Source organism: Rhinoraja longicauda, chromosome 18, assembly GCF_053455715.1.
Source record: "Rhinoraja longicauda isolate Sanriku21f chromosome 18, sRhiLon1.1, whole genome shotgun sequence".
NCBI lineage: Eukaryota > Metazoa > Chordata > Chondrichthyes > Rajiformes > Arhynchobatidae > Rhinoraja > Rhinoraja longicauda.
Window position 1 is genome coordinate 16,068,830 of NC_135970.1, and position 24,075 is coordinate 16,092,904.

At 39.6% G+C, this 24,075-nt stretch overlaps 1 protein-coding gene across 1 annotated transcript in view; it reads right to left on the reverse strand.

The window, feature by feature from the left end:
* LOC144602075 (kielin/chordin-like protein) overlaps positions 1-24,075 on the reverse strand; it is a 193,886-nt gene that overhangs the window by 89,250 nt on the left and 80,561 nt on the right. Inside the window, exons 9-11 of the mRNA XM_078414768.1 lie at positions 17,633-17,755; positions 4,244-4,372; positions 3,248-3,364 (exon numbers count right to left, since the gene is read on the reverse strand). Of these exons, the coding sequence (XP_078270894.1) occupies positions 3,248-3,364; positions 4,244-4,372; positions 17,633-17,755 (369 nt within the window). The remainder of the gene's footprint in view (positions 1-3,247; positions 3,365-4,243; positions 4,373-17,632; positions 17,756-24,075) is intronic.

The following is a 24,075-nucleotide window of genomic DNA, read 5'->3' on the forward strand; positions in this document are numbered from 1 at the left end:
CTAGAGGGTGTGAGCTGTAGGGAGAGGTTGAGTAGGTTGGGTCGCTATTCCATGGAGCGCAGGAAGATGAGGGGGGATCTTATAGACGTGTACAAAATTATGAGAGGAATAGATCGGGTAGATGCACAGAGTCTCTTGCCCAGAGTAGGGGAATCGAGGACCAGAGGACATAGGTTCAAGGTGAAGGGGAAAAGATTTAATAGGAATCCGAAGGGTAACTTTTACACACAAAGGGTGGGGGGTGTATGGAACAAGCTGCCAGAGGAGGTCATTGAGGCTGGGACTATCCCATTGTTTAAGAAACAGTTAGACAGGAACGTGGATAGGACAGGTTTGTCGGGATATGGATCAAGTGCAGGCAAATGGGACTATAGCTGGGACATTGTTGGCCGGTGTGGGCGCGTTGGGCCTGTTTCCACACTGTATCACTCTATGACTCCATGACTCTATGACCTGTTATTCTGCAATATTCACTCAATTGTGTGTAATTGATTTTAATACAGCATAAACATACTTGTTAATCTGACAATTGATATTACACCATCATGATTTTTCTCCAACCCAAATGTTAATTTAAATTTCAAATCATTTTACTGACCGTCATATCACAGAACAAATATTTCAGATCGCGTGCCTCCAACCCTTCATTCAACTCAAATAACATCTCATTGATTGATTGTCCCACCCATTCCTAGTTGTAAGATCAGTTTACCTTCCTTCTCACAGCCACAGAAAGTGTGAAGTGATCACAATACAGAAACTGTGAATTACAATTGTAACAATTACATTCTCAGTCTTATACAAAAAAAGAAACAAACTGTCCTCCATTCATGAAAGCTCTCATTTGCAGGTCCATGTTCATCCAAACAAATTTATAGACAAAGTATAAAGGAATATATTTATGATAAACTTACAATTGTACATCTGGCTTGTGTTTATCTTTTCATAAAATGTATATGGGCATCATATGTTGTTTATAAATACTGTTTTAAGCACGTATCATTCCACTTGTTTAATAAATCATACAAACATGTCTAAACAGTGCTAGAGTAACTCAATGGGTCAGGCAGCATCTCTCGAGGAAAGGTCAGGACCTAAAACGTCACCTATCCATGTTCTCCAGAAATGCTGCCTGACCGACTGAGTTTCTCCAGCACTTTGTATCTTTTTTGTAAACTAGCATCTGCAGTTCTTTGTATTTCCTCTATGTTATGATTAAATGGTATTTGTTATAGAAACCTTTTTTTAACCAAATAGATACATATCAAGATATGCTATACGTATAAGTTATCCATCATTCACCGATAGTTTACATTAAGTCAATTATTTCCGAGATCGTAAAATGGTATAATCTGACATCTAATCAATGCACCAATATATATAGAAGGCATTGCGGAATCTGTTAGATTAACGAGAATCGACTGTAACTCAAAGTCCCAATATCAATTTTTGGTCAGGCAATAAAGACCTTGCAAGACTTTAGAATGTCCCAATACTTCTTAATCAATCAGACAACATCATCTTCTTCAATGTCATCAAGATGAAGGGGCCAGTTATTGACCTCAGGAAATGAGGAGAGTACTTGCCCCAGTCAGCATTAATGGCGTCAAAGTAGAGATATTCAAGAGCTTCGAGTTGCTTAGTATAAATGTCACCAACAATTTGTGGTGGACCAATCAAACCGAAGCTATTGCCAAGAAAACACACCGTACATTACGAATGTTTGGCATGTCTCCACGGCTTCCCAACTTGTACAAACGCAGCATAAAAAGCATCCCATCGGGATGCATCACAGCTTGGTTTGGTAACAGGAATTCTCAAACTCACAAGACACAAGAGTTGTGGATCAAATATTCCAGCAAACAATCCAGCCTCTCCACCATCAACTTCAAGCAAACTTCACACTGCACAGGAAAGCAGTCAACATAATTAAGGTCTTTTTACATCCTGGTGATTCCTTTCCCCATACAAAAGCTTGAATTTTTTTCTCCACTGTTATCAGGCTACTGAGCAATCCTCTCATCGGATAGTTGTTTAGGTCCGATCTCCCAACCTATCTCAATATGACCCTTCACTGCACTGTAACGTTATAACACTGTAACACTATATTCTGCTCTCTATGTACTTGTGTATCATATGATTTGACTAGATAACAAAGTTTTTCACTGTAGCTCAGCATGCATGACAATAATAAGCCAATAGTAATACCAGTTAAAGAGGTTCCAAGTTTAGTAATCATTGTAAAGCAAAAAAATCAGCAGCTAATTTGTGGAAAATACAATAAATGATTTGATTATTTTGAGATGTGTTTAGCGATAAATTTTGGAGACATTTCAGGAGAATTTCACAGCTCTCCATCATTAATGTAAAGAAATCTTGAACCTTCCATCTGGGATAGCATATAGGGCTTCAGTTTAACACATTTTCACTAACAATTCAGGATTCACTCAGTACTGTGTTGAAGTTACAGCCTATTTTAGAAGCTCAGGTTTCCAGGGAGGGTCTTGTTTTAGACACCTTCTTCAGACTGAGAGTCAGGGGGAAGGGGAACGAGAGATATAGACGGTACTTAGGACAAATGAATGGAAGATACGCAAAAAGCAACGATAATCAAGGAAATGTGGGGCACATAACAGGCCATTATTGGCTGTGGGATAGGTGACAACGAATTATACAGACAGAGGAACTCAACAGGATTACAGTAAAATAGGAATTTATGTGATTTGCACTTGGCCTTTGATTTTCCATTATGCCTATTTTTTTGTGGAAACTGGGTCATCAAAAAGCGTGGCACCAGTCAACCCAATTATATGGCAACTAATAGATAGGATGAATTCACAGTGTCTTTTATCCTGGATAGGGGAATCAAGAACCAGAAATAGCTTTAGGATGAGAAGGGGAAGTTTCCACACAGAGGATGGTGGGCATATGGAACGAGCTGCCAGAGGAGGTATTTGTGGCAGATATTATAACAGCTTTTAAAAAAGACATTTGGACAGTTAGATCGATAGGAAAAGACTGGAGGAATATGCGCCAAATGCAGGTAGGTGGGACCAAAGTATCTGGGGCATCTTAGTCGGCAGGGACAAGTTGAGCCAAATGGCCTGTTTGTGTGCTGTACGATTCCGTGACTATAATAATTGAGAATCAACAAACAAATCATAGACAATGGAAAAATATTGCCAAACTGTATATTGAGTGGAAATGCACCAAACGGATAATTGAATAAGAAAATAGATTAAAGTACCTTGGCACTGGCCTTCAACCATCTGAAAACCCTCCATACATGCACAGCGATATGATCCTATGACGTTGAGGCAATGGCTTTTACAAAGAGAGCCATCTTCCTTACATTCATCAATATCTTGTAGTTTAGAAAACAAGGATATAGTTAGAGCCACTTGTGCACTATTTCAATTATATATTTTTTTAAATCTAAAATACAACCTAAAGTGGCAGAGAATTAAAACGCACCAAAGGAAATAAAGCAAATGTGGTGACAACAGAAATGTGCATAATAATGAAAAGTTACAAATAAAATAATGATGATTCATGATTAAAATAGATAAAGTTAATACTTAAAGAAAATCCCACACATCTCCTTTAAAAGTTGCAACAAATAATAATTGATTCCAAATAACTGCTTAACTTTGGTTATAATTATCTGGATGCTGTGAATTTCTTGAAATTGAATTTGCCAATGTAGTCTTCTGCATTCGATGATTGCAATCTTGGTGCAACATAAATAATTCTGCTGGGTTTTGGTGTCTACTGCTTTGCTCTTTGAAGGACTCAGTGGACTGTCCATGATGTTGAGCCTCTCCTTTGTTAATTTTCAATGCTGCTTTCCCAGGCACTTTCAGTCTAATACTTCAAATTACTCAACTTTCTTTTCCAGGAGCACCCATTGCAAACGCTGCATATTCGTGGTGTCTATCTAAAAGCTGCTTAAATGACTCTATCCTGTTGCTAAAGCCAGCACCCTTGGCAGCATATGTCCAGGCATCTACCACTCTTGTGTAATAAAAACTTGCTCCACACATCTTCTTTAAACTTTCCCTATCTGACCATAAACCAGAACACACAGATCACTCTTTATAATCAATATTCACTAGGTTTTTAAGAATGTAACCAAAGTTTTTTTCCTATTCTTTCTCCCTCAAATACAAAAGTTTCTTTCCCCACTTTCATGCAGCAGAAACCTTTGGTCTGTTCTCCACTACTGCCCTTCATTCCCTCTTACCTTCACATGTCCTCCTGTCAGTCTGAAGTCGGAAGCCAGCACGGCATGAGCAGAGATAGGTGCCAAAAGTGTTGTGGCAAGAATGGTGGCACACCCGGCTCTCCCCCGCCCACCGGCATTCATTCACATCTGGAAATTTAAAAAAATAGCATGGGTAAATGACAGAGACAGCAAAGGCTAAACTAACCTGTTAGCATGAGTCTGTGTGGATGAATCAAAAAGGCAGCTGCTATTTCATAGAATATGGAACCATACAGCACAGGAAAGGGTTCTTCAACCCACAATGAGTGTGCTGAACATGATGCCAAGTTGAACTAATCTCCTCTGCCTGCACGCGATCCATATCCCTCCATTCCTTGCATATTCATATGCCTATCCAAAAGCCTTTTAAATACCAAAATATCAAATCAATTAAACCCAGGGTTCAAACATCATTGGTTTTCAAAAGCAGGATCTCTAACTATTTATGTAGTCCTATTATATGTCCTTAAGGCAAGAACATATTCTGCCCTTTCCTATTGTACCCTCTGAACCGATCAAGCAAGTCATTCAGTTCATTGGTTGCTAATTAAAAGTATGAATTTCTCTTCCATGGTTGAGACTTGATGCCAAAAGGCAACACATTAAGTGAGATGACACACTCAATGGGCAAGAGTGGTTTACTTCTTTTATATCTTCCAATATTTCAGACTGCACATTGAGCAGAAGTCCCTGGAGCCTTCTAAAAATTCCTTCCAATGTCAGATCCCAGACAGACTAGCTCAATGCAGTTAACTTGATAATGAACCATGCTAAATTTAATGGAATGAACCCCAGGTAGATATGAATTTAGATGATGGTGACTGAGAGATGCTACATTACAAAACAAATTTTGCCACAAAGACATGCAAAAAAAACATTAGGTCAGATTATCAAAATCTTGGCTGATTCATAATGATCTCAAAGGAAGACAGAGATAGAAACATGGGAATGTTTAGGGAGGGAATTCTAAAGTTTGATAGCTGAAGGCAGGACAATCAATCATGAAATAACTGAAATTCAGGCCAGATTGGGAAATTGTACAGAGGGCAGAGATTTCCTGGTGTCAGAAAAAAAACTTTGGTGTAAAAGTAATATAATTTCAGCACTTTTGTCTTTTTTTGGTTAAAAATCAGGACCAATATAGATCAGCAAACTCAAGAAAATGGTTTTATTTACTGCATGAGCAGTGGAGTTCTGAATGAGCTTGTGTACAAAGGAAATAACATGACAGCAAAGCCTGGGATTTTCTGGAATAGCAAAATCTAAAACCAACAAGGATGAAGATTAAGGGAGTAGATGACATGAGCTGGGGATGGATCAAGCAACGTTACATTAGTGAGAAAAGTTGATTAGTTAATCTTCAATACGTGGTCAGGAATTCATCTCAGCATCAAACCTTTGAGAATTAAGCTTTCCTAATTGATAGGCCAAGGCCCCATCCACTGGAACCCTATCCCCATGCCATTCTGTTTATTATAATCTCAAAATAACATTTAGTTCTTTCACAGGTTTTGATCTCCATTAAAGCAGTTATCTTGCAGTGCATCTCTGATGGCTGAATCTGCATAGATTCTTATATTGGATACATCCACACTGAGTTGAATCTGCCCGATTCCCTGGCCAACAGTACTGAAGGAAATGGCAAAAGAGATGGTTGCTTGCTCATATGGTTACATATCAGCAAGGCAGGAAACCAACTCCAGCAGACAGCATTGCCTCGGGTTAAGCTTGACAAGTTCTAAACTCCTGCGCATTGCAAAGCAACATTGGGTTGTCTTCGATTGTGTGCCTTTGCTTGACGGCAGGGAACATCCAAGGAGGTCCCGCCATGCATCTTAATTTATTCCCCTGTTATAGTTTGTACTTTTGCAGCCTTATCTCACAATACATTGTTCTGTACAAGTTTCCTTGGATTAGGTCAATGTTCTTTCTCTATTCCAAGGGTAATCTGCCACTATATCTTTGTCTCTAAATCATTAAATTACATGATAACATTGAGCTTGATTCTCATACAAGTGTAAAATATATTTCCATATATTTTAAACATGCAATCACAGAACACTGGTGTCACAGACTTGCCCAGTATTTAAAGCTCAACCTTGACTGCGATGAACTGAAGTACTTGCTAAACCAGATCAGAGGGCAGACTAAGACAAAATATTTCCAAATATTTCCCTTCCCTGAACAAAAGTTAAATCAGTTGGATAAATTGTTGGCCATCCTGCTTTCGTGAGAGCATGAATAATTGCTTCTCATTTCTTTGACACCTTTTGGCAACCGTCGTTCTTTTTTTATTTATTATTGAAATCAATCAGCTTGTATCTATGTTGTTCCTCTGTCCCATTCGTATCTTTCACCTCACCTTTTTCTGCTCACCGTTGCTTTACATTATTGTACCCTCTACATTAAGCACAACCGGCTGAAATGCATATTCTTCCAACCTTTTTATCCATTGCCAAGAAGGATAATTCGAATTGCGTTCCAGACCTGGTACTTTTTCTCTTAATTTGTTTAGTTTGATTTAAGTTTACTGGATCAACTGAACGAGACATGTTTAATTGCCAAAAGTATTAACTAAGTTTACAACAACAAAGAGCATGGGTGTACTGTTGCAGTTTAACATAGTACATGAGAATCTGGAAACAATTGGCCCGAGGCTATAATCAAGTTGGATAGGAGAAATGAAGCACTTTCGCATAGTAATATGCAATCACATTCCTCAACAAGAAACAAAATGTTGTCCTTGTAAATATTATTTTGTGTATGTTTACAGGCTCCATGTTTCCTGGAAACTGAAGTTTAATAGTTCTGGAATACTCATACAGTGCATTCTACTTCAACCCAAAGGCAGTTGTGTCTTGTATAAATCTCAGTAGCCCATTCTGGTCCAACTGCACTATGAACAGACAACACAGTTTATAAAATGATCAAATTAGCTAATAAAGTTGACTCACAACTCCGTCTGATAACTGTATGTTACACTGAAAAATCAATCCAAAACAATATTAGTTGAATAACGTGTGAACTCAAAACAGATATAATGCCGAGCATTATGGTTTCAAAGGAGTGAAGAGAAATCAGAAAAAATAACCAAGAAAACATGAAGTCAAATCAGGGCAAACCTTCATAATGAATGGGAGGGTTCTGAGGGATGTCGTGGGGCAGAGGGTACAGGTAACAGTCACCTGAAAGTGGCATCGCAGGTAGTAAGTGTGGTCCAGAACACTTTTGGCTTGCTTAAAAGCCTTCTTCATATTTAAGAAAAGTACTTTTTAATCTTCTTAAAAGTAAAGTAGATTATTTCACTTCCTGAGTAAGTTTGGAAACTGAATATAAAACGAAAAAATAAAGGCAATTATTAAATTTGGTGCCTAATCTGGGGATATCAGAATACACCATGAGAATTTCATTTTGTTGCCATTACTACCACGCCTATTAAAGCTTGAAGAGTGTTTGCAATAACGCCTCTTCTTTTCAAAACTAAAAAACTGTAACATGGAAACATCCTACCACATTATTTAGTGCTGGCTTTAGGTATCTCCACAAGTAAACGGGAACTACAATTGTTAGTTCACAACATCCCATTAAAAATATATACTAAGAAATGGCTTCCTAAAATATAATGTACACAGATGTTTGGAATTTGACTTGTGTTTATTTTACCACTTAATACCATGCTGTCTATTCATTATTGTATATTATATACCTTGTTAATAAATCTAATCAGAGCTTGGATTTGGAATCAATCCATGTTTTCCTTAATGACTGATTTACTGTAACGTGGAATGAATTATTAAACGCAGACAATGCAACCTCTGGGAATTGGGAGTAAGGGTGAATGTTGATGATCTGTAGATCACCTTGTAACATAACTTGACAAGGAATAACAGCTGATGTAGTGTTACTTCATTTGATCACATCCTGTAGTCAAAATAGGAACAAAACAAACCACAAGCTCTGCAGTCAGTATTCCTATGTAGTGACTGAATTAATCATAAAGACCAGTTGATCCCGGGAAGTGCATGCTTGTAGAATTATCATGGAATGAAGGCAATTAATATAGATGTGCATTCCTGGGAACTATCCGTGCCCTTAACCCAAAATTCTGAAGCTAGATGCTGGCATTTCCTGGTGATACAATGCTAGTCTGATAACTGTATGTTACACTGAAAAATCAATCTAAAACTATATTAGTTGAATAACTTGTGAACTCAAAACAGATGTAATGCCGAGCATTATGGTTTCAAAGGAGTGAAGAGAAATCATGAAAATAACCCAAAAAATGAAAATTGACAAACTAATATAAATTTCTCCAGTGGAAAATAACAGAGTTAATTTGCCTCCCAGAATAGGAGAAAATAATAGAGGCCCATCTCAGGTTGAGCCAGACTGTAAAAAGATCAGCCTTCTACTCTATCTGTAAATATTCTCGAAGGGATCATTCCTCCTGTGATTTTCCCTGTTGGAATTACAGCAATTCTTAAACTGTACGTAGAGGCGAAACAACTGAGGACCAACTGCTATTTAAGTCTCTCCAGGGATAAGCAGGGGCACACAGACATTCAGTATGGGATTACTAATAGCCAAAGTCGAAGTGGGATTGTTTCACCGAGGATTTGGCAAATTGTCTTGCAAGAAAAGGGTTTGGCCACAAGCCAGATTATATGCTTTCCCCCTATCGGTTGGTGACTGAGAGAAAAACAGATGTTTTGAAATGGTGTGCTTTCCATTTTATTCCATATTTGAGCCCACTGACTCATCTACATGTAAGCAGATATTTTCCGGGCTCACTAGACACTAATGTTTTCGCTCTTTCCTTGAACGCTCACAGGTCCACAGGTGCTGGCAGCGTTTTGTGTCAAATATTCTTGGGAGGTAGGCATGACAAGCAGTCATATCCCTAACCAGCAATTCTTCAAATGTTAACTGAAATAAAGCTGAAATTTTCCTTTTCTAACTTTTTAGTTGTTTAAAAGAGTATTGGATGCCACTCTAATACAGTTTGAAAAAGTGTCCCTTCCTCTGCAATCTTCAAATGCAATCCATATGAAATAACACTAAGGTTCTCACGTGCAATGCTGCACTGCTTTAGCTTCAGCAGACGTCAAAACACCAATGTGTTTCATTATCAGCTGACAATTTGCCATACATCTGCAACTGAGGAGCCAGCTGTGAAAGGACAAGGACAGCCCATAAGCACAGCTACGACTTGCAGAGTACTGCTGTGTAAAAAATAACTGCACTAGTGCAACAGCAATGAGTTAGCCATAATTCTAGATTTACTGAAAGGGAGAGAGCTCTGTAAAACAGGTTACCCACAGCCAGGGGGTCACATAGATCCTCAAGATCTGTAGCTACATTGGTTCTATGGAGTAATGCTTGGGAAATCTCCTTTAGGAGTGAAACTAGCGTGGTGCAAGTGACAATAAAGTATCACCATTATCATCATCATCAAATTCTAATGTCTGTGAGCATCTACATTTTGGGGAAACCCACAATCCTCACAAATCCACAGGTCCAGTCTGCCTCATCCTCTGGGCGAAAGGGAAAAAAAATGGTTTCCTTGACTGAGTTTGGATGATACCCCTAATGTGGAAGTCAAACTGCAAAACAAGTCAAAAGGTGAGTTTCAAAGGCCAAAAATCATAATGAGGCAAGGGAGATGACACTGATGGTGATCTTGACTTTGAGGCAACAGCAGTACAAACATATGCGAATGATATTTGAGGTCATTGGTGGTCCATTGGATGGCATGTAACCAAAGATGTCCCGCAGGGATCAGGGCTGGGTCCACAGTTTAAAGTCACCTGTATTAATGGTTTGGATGATAAACTAGTTGCATGGTAAGTAAGTTTATGAATGACACAAAATTAGTGGCAGGGTGGACAGCAATGGTTATTTTAGATTACAAGAAGATCTAAAATTGGGAAAGTGTCCCAGAAGTGTCTGATGAAATTTAACTTTAAATACACGCACAAAGTGTTGCGCGGAGGAAGTGTCCCGGGGAGCTACGCGAGCCCGATCTGCCCGACGAACAACCGTGGCGCAGACGACCGGAGCGACGACCGAAGACCGGAACACGCCCCGGTAGGCCCGACTCGCCCCACAGGCCTCCCAGGGGACTGCGGAGAGGCCGGGCGATGAGGCCTGCCTGGGTTGAAGGAGCTTCAGTAACTGCGGTGATGGGAACCTCGGCGACGGCAGCGGGAGACTCAACAGCAGCTTGAGCCTCAACGGCAACATCAGCGGTAATGGGGCCTCAGCGCCAACAGGAGCTTTGGCGGCAGTGGGATCCTCGGTGATGGTGGAACGTGAGGGGGAGGGCGGGGAAGACAATGGGGACCCGGCATCAGGGAACCGCCGTGAGCGACGGTGGGAGAACAAAGGGGGACCTAGTGTGGGGGAGGGGGGGGATCCCTCTAGTTTTAGAATCCTCTGCCCAGGGGATAAGTCTGCATTTGTTTGTTTGTTTGTTGTTCGTTCCGGTTTAGGCACTGTGCACAAGGCAGCTAGCCAACAGTCGCATGTGCTTTTCTTTTATTTTTGCACTTTTGATTTCAAGTTTTTGTGTACCTTGTGTGTTGTGACTGTTGGCAAACCAATTTCCCTCCAGGGATGGATAAAGTTTTATCGTATCGTATCGTATTTGTCTCAGGTGAGAGGAAACATTGAAAATAACTCGAAAGGCACCATTTTCCACTCAGAGGTTGGTGCGTATAAGGAATAAGCTGCCAGAGAAAGTAATGGAGGGTACAATGTTTAAAAGACAATTGGACAGGTCCATGGACAGAACGATTTAGTATTAGGCAGGCAAATACGACTACTCATAGGCAACTTGGTCGGCATCGATGAGTTAAGACAAAGGGTCTGATTTCATGCTGAATACATATGACTCTATGAGCAGTGTGCAGAGTAATAATTGAAGCTACAAAGGGCACTACATCAGCCTTTCCAAGAAAGCAGTCAAAGTGTGATTACCTGTTTAAACAAATCATTTCAGGAGAAGCAACTTCAATAGAAACTGTTTGTTCTAACAATGACTGCTTTTTTTTAAACCACAGAGGGGTAAAATCTTGACGGAACGCCAAAAACCATCATCACACCATTGTTATTGTCATTGGGGTGAATTTCAAGCCAAAAGCACAATTGAAAACCTTGATGGAAACGTTCAGGGTCAATTCTCCTCTGTGGCAGCGTAAATGATTATAATTTAGCTCTACCCTGAATTACACCTATCTTTAATTACAATGGACTTTTTATTCCACTGTCATAAAAACAAATTTCTAGGTCAGAGTATCTCAGTATAACATATAATCACAAAGGCCATCGCATCTAAAACCCAATAATTATAGGCTGCCAAACTTCTAGTACTGACCAAGAGCCTTAAGCACCCCATCTAGACCATGATCTAATCAATGTTGATACTTCTGAAAATGCAAAACACTCCTTTTCTAAAGAATCAGTTCTGAATTACTTTGTTAAGAAATTGTTATATTGGTCTTGGTTCAGCAGAATCTATGCTGTCAGCTGGGAATTCTAACCCGTTTGATTTACCAGATGTGGTTCATCAAAGAATCATAGCACTATATAACATGGAAATAGGCCCTTCAGGCCAACTCGTCTATGCCAACTAAGTTGACTACCTGAACTAGTTACATTTGTCTACATTTGGTCTCTGTCGAACTTTCATATCCATGTCCAAATTGTAATTGTAATTTACATGAAAGTTGTAATTGTTCCTGCCTCTACCACTTCATCTAGCAACTTATTCCATATATTTACCACCCTCTGTGTGAATATATGGAATATCAGGCCCTCTTTAATTATTTCCCCTTTCACCTTAAACCGTCTTAGGTATTAATCAGATCACCTTTCATTCTTTTGAATTCCAAAAACTATAGACCCATTTTCGTCCTTATTCCATCAGACAGCTTTCACGTCCCAAGAATTAGTCCAGTAAACCTGGACTGCACTGCCTCTGAGAAAAGTACCTTTTTTATCACTTAATCATAACTTCAAAGCAGGAAAACCTTAATAGTAACTGAAGAATTAATAAATAGGGTCAATTTTTCAACTGAATATCTGATATGTTGATATTTAAAACAATATTTCTAAGTAATCTTGATGTTTCTATGCTAAAGAGATAAGATAATCACCTACTCTCTTGAAATATCAGCAACCAAAGGTAGAAGCAATATTCTGAGTGTCTGAAACTAAGGAGGTTCCAAGTTATTCTCCCATTCTCCAATATTCAAGCAGTTTTGAGTTACACTCCGTTTTCTATTGCTCAGGGATTCGGAGATAATATTCCCATTTTCCAATGGTCGGGCATCCCGTGATATACTCCCACCTTCTAATAATCAAACGCCTTGGGAAAAACTCACAGTATCTCACACTTGGAGATTTTGAGACCCTCTCCCAGTAGGCTGAAGCAAAATTCCAAATGATACGTAATAGGAAAAATATTGAAAATGTGCTTTCCATGGACAGAAGCCAAGTATTTCCACATACTTTAAAAATAAGGTTTAAATCCATAATAAAATCCATCAAACAGATGAAATCAATAACAGACATGCCAGTCAAGAAAGACATAATGAAATTATCAAACACGTTGACCTCGGTTTTCATTTTCTTTAACTTGTCAATCTGCCATGTTCCTTGAAAGGCTTTGTAGACTGAAGCTAATGCAGACAAGAATGATTGGTGGCTAATGCCCAGCCAGCCCCTGTTTCCTATTATATTACATTGACAAATCAGCTCTGACAGCCTGTCTATTGCCCTGCTCCTTTGGGTTTCATTCAGTGAATTTGAATTCTGGAGTGGATATAACAGAGGGTCCTCTCTTTACAGCTTAAAGCTGCAATATACTGTCGTTAAACATCACAGTGCGTGCAGTTGTTACAAAGTGGAACTTTGACCCCACTCCCAGCAGTCGGTGAACAGAAATAAATGTTATTGTTGTGTCTTGTAGTTTGGGCTTAGTTCAGCTGTGAAGTAGCTTAAGCAAATCGCTCAAAATCTGCTTGTACATTCAGACGTAAATAATTTAGTTATACAATGTTCAGTTCTGGGTGGAGGGTGCACAATACCTTGTGTGCCAGTTTTTGGAGGGTATGTGCCTACTTTCTTTTTGTTGTGAGGGTGAAAGCAAATACAGACATTTTGAGTTGTTTATTGAAAGGTATGTCTGCAATCCACTCCTTCATACAACCTTGTAATATAGACCATACCCTAGTACCGTTTTTTAAAACCATTTATCACCTACTATGTCTTTGCAAGCTAAAAAGCAAAGCAATTTTTTCGTGTTACACACTACTCTGGTCTCCAACCTGTCATGCCAGAGTACATGGCAATTGCAGTTACATACCATATTGAAACTTAGATATCTAAATCATATTCAGTAAAGATCTCATCAGAAAAATGTTTTGAAACTTATGACACGTGCACAAATAAAAATCTTAAATTATGTTTTAGATGGCGGCACTCTTCAAGATTTTGAGGGTTAAATTCTGGGCAAAAAATAGATAAATTCTAATCCATTAATTATTTTATCTGACAAATAATGGATAAATTATGAAGAGCAAGTGATAAAGACCAAAAGAAATGGAGGCCAAAAATCCAGGTGGGAATTCAGAAGTTTATTCACTCAGAGGTTGGTTAAAATGTGGGACTCTGTACCAATGGAAGTGTGCATTTACAGAAAAATGGCAAGAAACCCTACATTGACAATGTCCCAACATCATTCAGAAAGAATCACATAAATTTTAACTACATCTAATAAGAGTGCTCTGAAGATATCAAAACTGCCTGCTCGGCCGCGGGACTTAGCTGCGCAAGGTACGGCCGCGGGGCCTTCCATCACCCGGCTCGGCCGTGGGATGTTTCAGAGTCCGGTGTGGCTCGGCCGCGGGGACTTGGGCGTGGGGAAGAGAGCGGAAGTTTTGTTGCCTCCATCACAGTGAGGGGGTGTTTGGAGTCACTGTGATGGGTGTTTGTGTTGGGGTTATGTGTCTTGTGTTTCTTTTTTTGTGTGACTGCTGGTAACGTAATTTCGTTCGGTACCTCGGTACCGAATGACAAATAAAGGCTCTGTATTCTGTATTCTGTATTCAAGGTCTCCACTATTGTCCCTGTACCCAAAAAGACAAGGATCACTGATCTTAATGACGACAGGCCTGTCGCACTTACCTCTGTAGTCATGAAGACCTTTGAAAGACTTGTGCTAGCCCAGCTGAAAAACATCACAAACCCCCTGCTGGACCCCCTGCAGTTTGCATATAGGGCCAATAGATCGGTGGATGACACAGTCAATCTGGGCCTGCACTTCATCCTCCAGCACCTAGAGAGCAAGGGGACCTATGCCAGGATTCTGTTTGTGGACTTTAGCTCTGCTTTTAATACCATTGTGCCAGAGCTACTACACTACAAACTCTCCCAGCTGACTGTGCCTGAACCCCTCTGTCAGTGGATCATCAACTTCCTGATGGACAGGAAGCAGCATGTGAGGCTGGGAAAGCACATCTCGGACCCGCAGACCCTCAGCATAGGAGCTCCGCTAGGTTGCGTACTCTCCCCTCTCCTTTATTCTCTCAACACCAACGACTGCACCTCCACAGACTCCTCTGTCAAGCTCCTCAAGTTTGCGGATGACACTACCCTGATTGGACTGATGCAGGATGGGGAGGAATCTGCCTACAGAGGGGAAGTGACACAGCTGGCGTCCTGATGCCATCGCAACAACCTGGAGCTCAATGCTCTCAAGACAGTGGAACTAATTGTAGACTTTCCTCCCCCTCCCCTCCCCCCACTCACCATCAACAACACCATAGTCACATCCTTGGAACCATCATCTCCAGGGACCTTAAATGGGGGGCCACCATCGACTCCACAGTCAAAAAGGCCCAACAGAGGATGTACTTCCTGCGGCAACTGAAGAAACACAATCTGCCACAGGCAATGATGGTCCAATTCTATACTGCTATCATTGAGTCTGTCCTCACCTTCTCCATCATGGTCTGGTTTGGCTCAGCCACCAAGCACGACATCCGGAGGCTGCAACGGATCGTTCGCACAGCTGAGAAGGTTGTTGGCTGCAATCTTCCCCCCGCTGACGAACTGTACACTGCAGGGGCCAGGAAGCAAGCGGGCAAGATCATCTCTGACCCCTCTCACCCTGGCCACAAACTCTTCGAAGCACTTCCCTCTGGAAGACGACTCCGGACTGTCAAAGCAGCCACAGCCAGACATAAAAACAGCTTTTTTCCCATGAGTGATAGTTCTACTCAATAACCAAAGTCTGTGGTCTCTTTTTTGCTCTGGTTTATTTTCACTCACATGTTTAGACCGTAATGTTGTACCTTATTGTTTTGATGTGGTTATGCTTTATTCTTAATTGTTAACTGTATGTTTGTGTTGTCATTTGTGAGCGGAGCACCAAGGCACATTCCTTGTATATGCATACTTGGCCAATAAACTTATTCATTCATTCATAATATTTGCAATCCAAATAGTTTGGATTTACAAATGGTTCCTTGCTCCTCCTCACATATTTTTTACTCCACCCTCTTGCAACATCTCATCCAGTAAATAACTAGTTTTAATGAGGCAGTTCTATGCAAAGGACCATCACCCGTAGTTAATCTACAAGTTGGAGTTAGTATCAAACTTAAAGTTACAGCATTCAATTACACAAAGATATGATCAGAGGACTGTACAGAATACTAAAACAAAGCAGCAAAATGTATAAAAGCAATGAAAAATTAGAGTTCAAGAAAAAGTGAGCCAGTTATGTAAAAACAAAGAGTAAAATCTTTTATAGACCTTTTAAAAAGAGCTAACCAAATGAGGGTGGGTAATATATATAGTGAGTCTGGGGAATTAATAACAGAAAACCGAGAGATGGCAGATAAATCAAACAAATATTTTACGTCAATCTTCAGTGTAAAGGATGTAAATAACATCCCGGAAATAGCCGTAAATCAGGATTGTAAGGGAGGAACAGAGGAAAATTACCATCAAAGGGCAGTCATACTGAGCAAATTGTGAGAGTTGCAAGCTGGCATGTCTCCTGATAATCTTCATCCTGGGATTTTACAAAAGGTAGCTCGGGACGTAATTGATGCATTAGTTTTAGTTTTCTAAAATTCTTTAAATTTGGGAAAGGTTCAAGTAGATTGGAATATAACATATGTAATTTCTTAATTTAAAAAGGGAAACAGAAAGCAGCTATTTGAACAACTGCCACAGAGAAAATATTAAAAGCTATTACTAATGATGTTATGGAAGGGCACAGAAAAATTCAAAGTAATATGGTAAAGTCAGCACAACTTTGCTAAAGGAAAATCATGTTTTACCATTTTAATGGTCTTCTCTGAAAAGGTCATACGCACCGTGGATAAAGAGGGAAATGGAAAATTGACCATATTTTGATTTTCCAAGGCATTTGATAATGTTCCACAGAATAGGTTATTGCCTAGGCTACAACACCCTCCAGGGCCATGACTTATTCTGCCAAGAATGACCAAGGCAGTGGATCCATGGGAAAACTATCACCTGCATGTTCCCTTCAAGTCACACATGCAAGCAGGCAGCCATGTTTAGTAACTGACTTGGAAGTCTTTCATTATTTGGACCTAAATCTTGTAAAACCCCAAACAGCAGTGTGGGGGTACGTTCAACTGGAGGACTACAAGGATTCAAAAAGGTGACTGACCTTTTCAAGGACAATTAGAGATGGTCAATAAACTGTAGCTTTGCCAGCAATTTCCAGATTCCATAAAAACATAGAGAAACTATTATCCAAGTATTATCTTATTCCATGAAAAGGAAGCATATGTAACAGAGTTATATATCATGTTGGTATAAGTAAACATCAGAATATCAATGAATCTGGAATGGAGTGGAATACTTTATTGTCATATGTGACTAGGCACAGTGAATTTCTTTGCTTGCATACCCAATGTATACAAATAGCAGCCACCTACAGCGCTGACAAAGTTACAAAGCACGCTAGCTCCTCATTTTGTTCTTCCCCCACCCAGCAGTTCCCCCATGCCGGGTCCCCTTTGTCGTTTCCCCCCCCCCCCCCCCTCCCTTGTAATTCCCTCCCTTGTAATCTTGTAGTCTCTTGGATAAAGCAAACATCTTAATAAACTAACCTGAAGACTGGGCACTCACTTGAAGTACATGAAAGCAGCAATTATATCATGGCAACATTCCTCATTGACATTTTTCAAAATAATATCTTTTTTTTGCAGTAATTTCAAGAGACAAAAAAAGAAATATTTCAAGTATAATGATGACTATCCAATGGTTAGAAATGGTAACAAAAACAGAAGTTTCAAATGACTGGGTTACTGTTTCAAGTACCTGTACATAAATGCCCATTGTTGTGAAGGTAGTAGCCAGGCCTACAGGAACACTTAAAGCTGCCAATCACATTCTGACACCTTTGTTGACACGGGGACCCGTTTCCTGCACATTCATCGATATCTGCAACACAACACCTTGGAATTAGATTATGTTATGATATCTTTTGTGTTATTACTCCCTGTGAATCTCACTGATTTAACTTTGAATAAACATGCTGATGAATAGAATCATGAAAGAGAACTGGAGGACTTGGATGTGGCTGGACATTGTATATTCATAGAAACAAAGAACTGCTGGTAGTTTGATTAGCACTGTATAAATTAGATTCTCTAAGGTATTGTCTACACCCTTCATCCTGGAGTTTTAAATATTGCTTTACCCTTTGAATTTAAAAAGTAAATACTATATTTGCAATCTTTTATATATAACCATAGAATATCCTACAAAACTAAGTTTTGAAAATGCTGTAAAATAGCAAGCAGGCAGGCATGTTTAGTAATTATAAACTGAAAATGCTTGAAACAAATCAGTAGGTTAGGCAGCATCTGTGCAGCGAAACAGAGTTAATGTTCCAAATCCAACAGCAAGTGTAAAACGATGATCATTTTAAATTCAGAGAGGGTGAGTAAAGGCACGAGGATAAAGGGAATATTTCTGAAAGGATGAGGACAGGGGGATTCAGGCAATTCCAATGTTTACAAAGCCATCTGATTAATGAGAACAGTTAGAGAGAAAGAAAACAAACAAAGGGACAATTTAAAGCTGAAAAGTAGTCTGAAGAAGGAGCCCAACCCAAAACATCATCTATGCATGTTCTCCAGAGGTGCTGCCTGATCCACTGAGTTACTCCAGCACTTTGTGTATTTTTTTAAACAAGAGCTTGAAATGCAGGTCAGAAGCCTTACTGAAACCTATAAAAAAGAGTAAGTTGGAAATATCCAACAGATCAAAGTGTCTGTAGAGAGAGAAAAACTGAGTTAATTTAGAAAGATAACTTTATAGCAAAACTGCCTAGTTCAATACAAACAGAAACGACATTATCTTAAATTATTGAATTTGACACAGAGTCCTGAGGGCTACAATGTGCTCCTGCTGAGGCAAAGTACTGTTCCTCAAGCTTACATGAGGCAGCATAAGGACAGTGTAGGAAGTGGCAGTTAAAATAAAAGCAAATAGAGAAGTGACAGAAAAATCTTATACCATATCGTTTAAGAAGGAGCAATGCAATAAGGAGCAGATAATTGATTTTACTTGCTTTTTCATAAAATAGTGTCACAACGTTTTCTACATCTATTTCAGAGACTGGATGTGATCTAGTTTGATGACTTGTCTGAAACACTGCAGTATCAGTCTACATTTTGTGTTCAAAGCTTTGGATGGAACTTGTAACTATAACCTTTAGTATTGAGGGGAATTAATGTAAATCACTGAACCACTGTAAACATTTTTCAAAAGTATGTGAAAGAAATTGTTCACATTGTAGAATTTAACAGTCACCTAATTAAAAACATTAGCCATTTAAAATTACAACATTTCATGTCAAACAAGTCAGAGAATGTATATCAAATTTTTATCAGCAACCTTGAAATGGGGCTTTTAATTATGAAACAAACTGATGATATAGCCAAGTGGGGAAATTTCCTTTCTGTTCCCAAAACCTGTAGAGAGACTCAGGTTCGATCCTGACTACGGGGGCTGCACTGTAAGGAGTTTGTACATTCTCCCCGTGACCTGCGTGGGTTTACTCCGAGATCTTCGGTTTCCTCCCACACTCCAAAGACGTACAGGTATGTAGGTTAATTGGCTGGGTAAATGTAAAAATTGTCCCTAGTGGGTGTAGGATAGTGTTAATGTACGGGGATCACTGGGCGGCACGGACTTGGAGGGCCGAAAAGGCCTGTTTCCGGCTGTATATATATGATATGATATGATATGATAAACAGCCAAAGCATCAACTGGAATCCATTCATCAGTTCAGCCCTCTGGTCAAAAAGCAGAATTGTGAAACAAAGGCTTGGTGCCAGTGTTGCAGTGCTAATTCTTTTGGTGCCGGAGCTGTCACTGGTGCCGGAGCGGCCGCTGTTAAATTCCCCACTAGTTAAAATTCCCCGCTGTTTATTTTGACTTTTTTTTACAGAGGTGCCGGAGCTGCACTCCTGTGAGCTCTGGCAGTACTGCACCCTTGCTTGGTGCACAGATGCTGAAATCACCTTCCAAATGTTTCATGTTACACAGATAAACCTCTGTAACATTGTGAGGAGAGAAGGGAATGAAAAAAAATAGCAGAAAAGAGGGCCTCAAACTTTCTTAAACTAAGAATTTTGCATGAAGAAATCCTAAATTCGAAACAATTTCCACGTTTACCAATATTAAAATTAGGGCTTGAAAACAAAGTGGAAGAATTTACCCAATAGTTTATAATTAACCAGAATACATGATTCATTCCCTCTACCTTTTTTTCTTTCTGCATTAGCCTCTCCCTTTTTTTTTTTACCTGGCTGTGTGCCAAGTTATTAAATGAATAACCTCCAAATTCATGTAATAAGTTATTGAACGGAAATATTGATTCTGTTTCTCTGTGCACTGATGCTGTGCCAGGAGTGAAACTGTGTCCAACAGGTGTTGTTTTGAGTTCAAATGTCCAGCATTTTCATCTCACTTTATTTCTAGGGAATTTTACTTCTAAATTATTCGTGTGGCATAATCAGTCACAGTAGGTGTGCAGTCACAGGGAATTCTCGGGTGTGCTTTTGGATTGGAAAGCAAAAATATGCAGGTCTGAAGGTCTCAAATAAAAACAATGTGCAAATTCTTATGAAGGGTCATCAATCTGAAACATTAACCAGATTTCCCTCTCCACAGATACATTTGTTCTGAGAACCATTTTAATGTGGAAATCTAGGGAAATGGAATTCAGTTAAGTGCTACACAATTTCTCACTCTCCACACAGGTACTATGCTATGTGTTAATCTTGGCCAAATGAAATTGTCCACAGTTTGGCACATCTGTGCTTAAGTAGTTTGATTTGCAGTCTTGATTTGATTTCAAGGATTCTTTTTCAGCTTTTGTTTCGGAGAACTGTATTCATGATCGCAATGTGTTTTACTTCAAAGTTTTTTTAATTTTACGAGCATAATATTGCTGATGACAGAAATGTGTATTAAGACAGAAAATGCTGGAATACTCATCAGGTTAAATGGCATGTGGAGGGAGAAACAGAGTTAGCATTTCAGGTTGATGACATTTCATCTTAAATGGGGAAAATGGAAGAAAAGCATTCCAATGCATCCAATATATTAATATCAATATATGAATATATATTGATAGATTGATGAAATCTAACTATCCACATAGAGTCTACACTGCAATTCACGTTGTCGGATCAAATAATTAACATGGCCTGAGGCATAACATTTCCAGCAGCTTCATCTGTGACTTTTACTCCATCATAAAGTCAGAAATGGGGTTGCTCCTTGAGGAACATGTCCAGTTCCTTTTTGTAATTCAGCAGAAAATAAAGCAGTCTGTTCACATTCGGCAAGATAAGACAACGCAGGCTGGTAAGTTGCAAATAGCATGACAGCCATGGGAATTATGCAATAATCATTTCCAATGATATATAAGGTTCCTCATATCGACATCAACTTTATTGCCATTGTTACATTATCCACATCAGTTTCCGTGAACACCACCACTGACCAAATCTGTACAAAAGATCTGTAGCCACCTAGGTTGTTACTACAGCAGATCAGACCAGACATTGGGATGTTCTGTAGTAAGGAACTTCCCTCCAAACCCCAGCCATTATCTTTCATATTACATCAGGAATATAATGCATATGAGTAATCTCTACTCAAATAGATGAGTGCACTTCCAATAAAATTCAGTTCAAAGCAGCCCACTTTATTGGTACTTGATCCACCAACTTGAGCATACTCTCACCACACTTTCAGTGCACAGCAGCGGCACCATGCATCTTTTGCAATGTACAATCAGTAATTCATTATTTCTTCTATTGGCAATACCTTCCAAACACATCACTGCTACCACCTGCAAGAGTAAAAGCATTGGGCAAGTCAGAATAACACCACCTCCAAGTCTGACTGCAATAAGTTGATAACATTGCTGGATCAAACAGTATTGTGAATGTGCAGGAGGGAACTGCGGATGCTGGTTTATACCTAAGATAGACACAAAACGCTGGAGTTTTCATTTCAGGAAAAGAATAGGTGACGTTTTGTGTCAGAAGCCAAAATGTCAGCTATTCTTTTTCTCCAGAGATGCAGCCTGACCCGCTGAGTTACTGCAGCATTTTGTGTCCATCTTCAGCATTGTGAATGTGCCTTCTTTAAACAGACTGTAATGTTCAAGATGTGTAGGAAGGAACTGCAGATGCTGGTTTATACTGAAGATAGCCACAAAATGCTGGAGTAACTCAGTGGGTCAGACTGCATCTCTGGAGAAATGGAATAGTTGATGTTTCGGGTCAGGACCCTTCTTCAGACTGAGAGTCAGGGGAGAGGGAAACTAGAGATGTAAAATGGTACAAACAAGAAATGAATGAAAGGTACGAAAAGGACAATGTTCAAGAACTGGCTCACCAGCAAGGCAATTGGGGAAGAATATTTAATAAAGATGCCTGTATCAGCCGCACTAACACTTTGTGAATTAAAAAATGTAAAAGTCAGTCAATCTGCAGTGTACAAATGCTCAGGGTATTGCTCTTCAGTGAAAACTGTGGTACTATTCTGCCCACAACAGAATAACAGCAGATGAGACCAAATCATCCACATCACAAAATTTCCTAAGGTCTAATCTAAGGAAAGTTAGATTGTGAAATGGATTGTGCCTTTCAAGAGTGGGCAAGATGTGATGAATAAGTGCAAATGGATTGGCTCCATTGCCTCCTCCATTGTCAGAGTAAGGCTAAACACAAATTGGAGGAACAGCACCTGATATTTTGCTTGGGCAGCTTACAACCCAGTGGTTTCAATATTGATTTCTCGAACTTCAAGTAACTTCAAGTAACTCCTGCGTTCCATCTCTCTCCATCACTCCCAGCTTCAAAGTTGGCTTGTCGAGTCTCATGAGTCTGTACTTGTTCTCACCTAGCAAACAGCTAACAATGGCCTGTTTCCTTTATCATCGTTACTTTTTTGCATATCTTTCATTCATTTGTTTTATATCTCCCTACATCACCGTTTTTTATCTCTCGTTTCCCTTTTCCCAGACTCAGTCTGAAGAAGGGTCTCGACCTGAAACGTCACTTATTCCTTTTCTCCAGAGATGTTGTCTGTCCCGCTGAGTTACTCCAGCTTTTAGTGTCTCTCTCTAGTAGTGGTTCTGCTGGGACTGACCTCAAGTAACAATTGACAGTAATAACAGTTTTAAAACTGCTGCGCAAAGTCATGGTGATCTGTTTCTGGGAGTTTTTGCTCCTCTCAGTATTGTTCCCTATTCCTCCCCATTGCCAAATGATCAGGATATTTTCTCTGAAAGCTTCTATCAAAAGAAGCATGCAAGGATTTTATGACATTTGTAAGATGATTTTCTAGCCTTGATTACAAAATGAACATTAATGATTAAGCTTCTCCTCAGGACCTTGCAATATGGGATGCCTTCTAAAGCCAAACTTTATCCAGTGCATCAAATCTTCTAAAAGGCAATTGGGTGGGAGCTGTTTTTTTCAATTTAAATTGCATCAATCTTTCACACTAAATCCAAACATTGGGATCCAATTTCAGGACGAGTAAGTCCAGACATTTGAAGGCCTTCTACTAAACCAGGAATTATTTAAAATTCATTGCACTCCAATTATAGCAGTAAAAAGTGCTGATCAGTTGAGGGCAAGACAAGGGTCACAATACTGCCTCCCATGTTGGACCAGGCAATTGATATATGGATGCTGATCGCTGTGGAGTTAAATCCTCGCAGGCATCTGTGCCAAGTGGATGAGATCATGTGGCCACTTCATTAAAATCTCTTTTACATTAAATAGAGTGACCGTCCATATGTATCTATAAAGATACAGCATGGAAACAGCCCTTTCTGCCCACCGAGTTGACCAGCGATCACCCCCGACACTAGCACTATCCTACATAATGGGAACAATTTTTTTTTTTTTTACCAAAACCAATTATCCTACAAACATATACATCTTTGGAGTGTAGGAGGAAACTAGAGCACCCAGAGAAAACCTGCAGTCACAGGGAGAACATACAAACTCCATACAGACAGCAGCAGTAGTCAGGATCGAACCTGGGTCACAGGCACTGTAAGGCAGCAACTCTACCACTGCGCCACTGTGCTGTACTCATTTTACTTGATGTCACAAACATACCTTCTCATAATCTATGTTATACTTAATCCAAGGAAGATCATGGAGCAACATGAAAGAAATAATTTTATAAGTGATCGTTGTTGCACTTAACTCATTCAA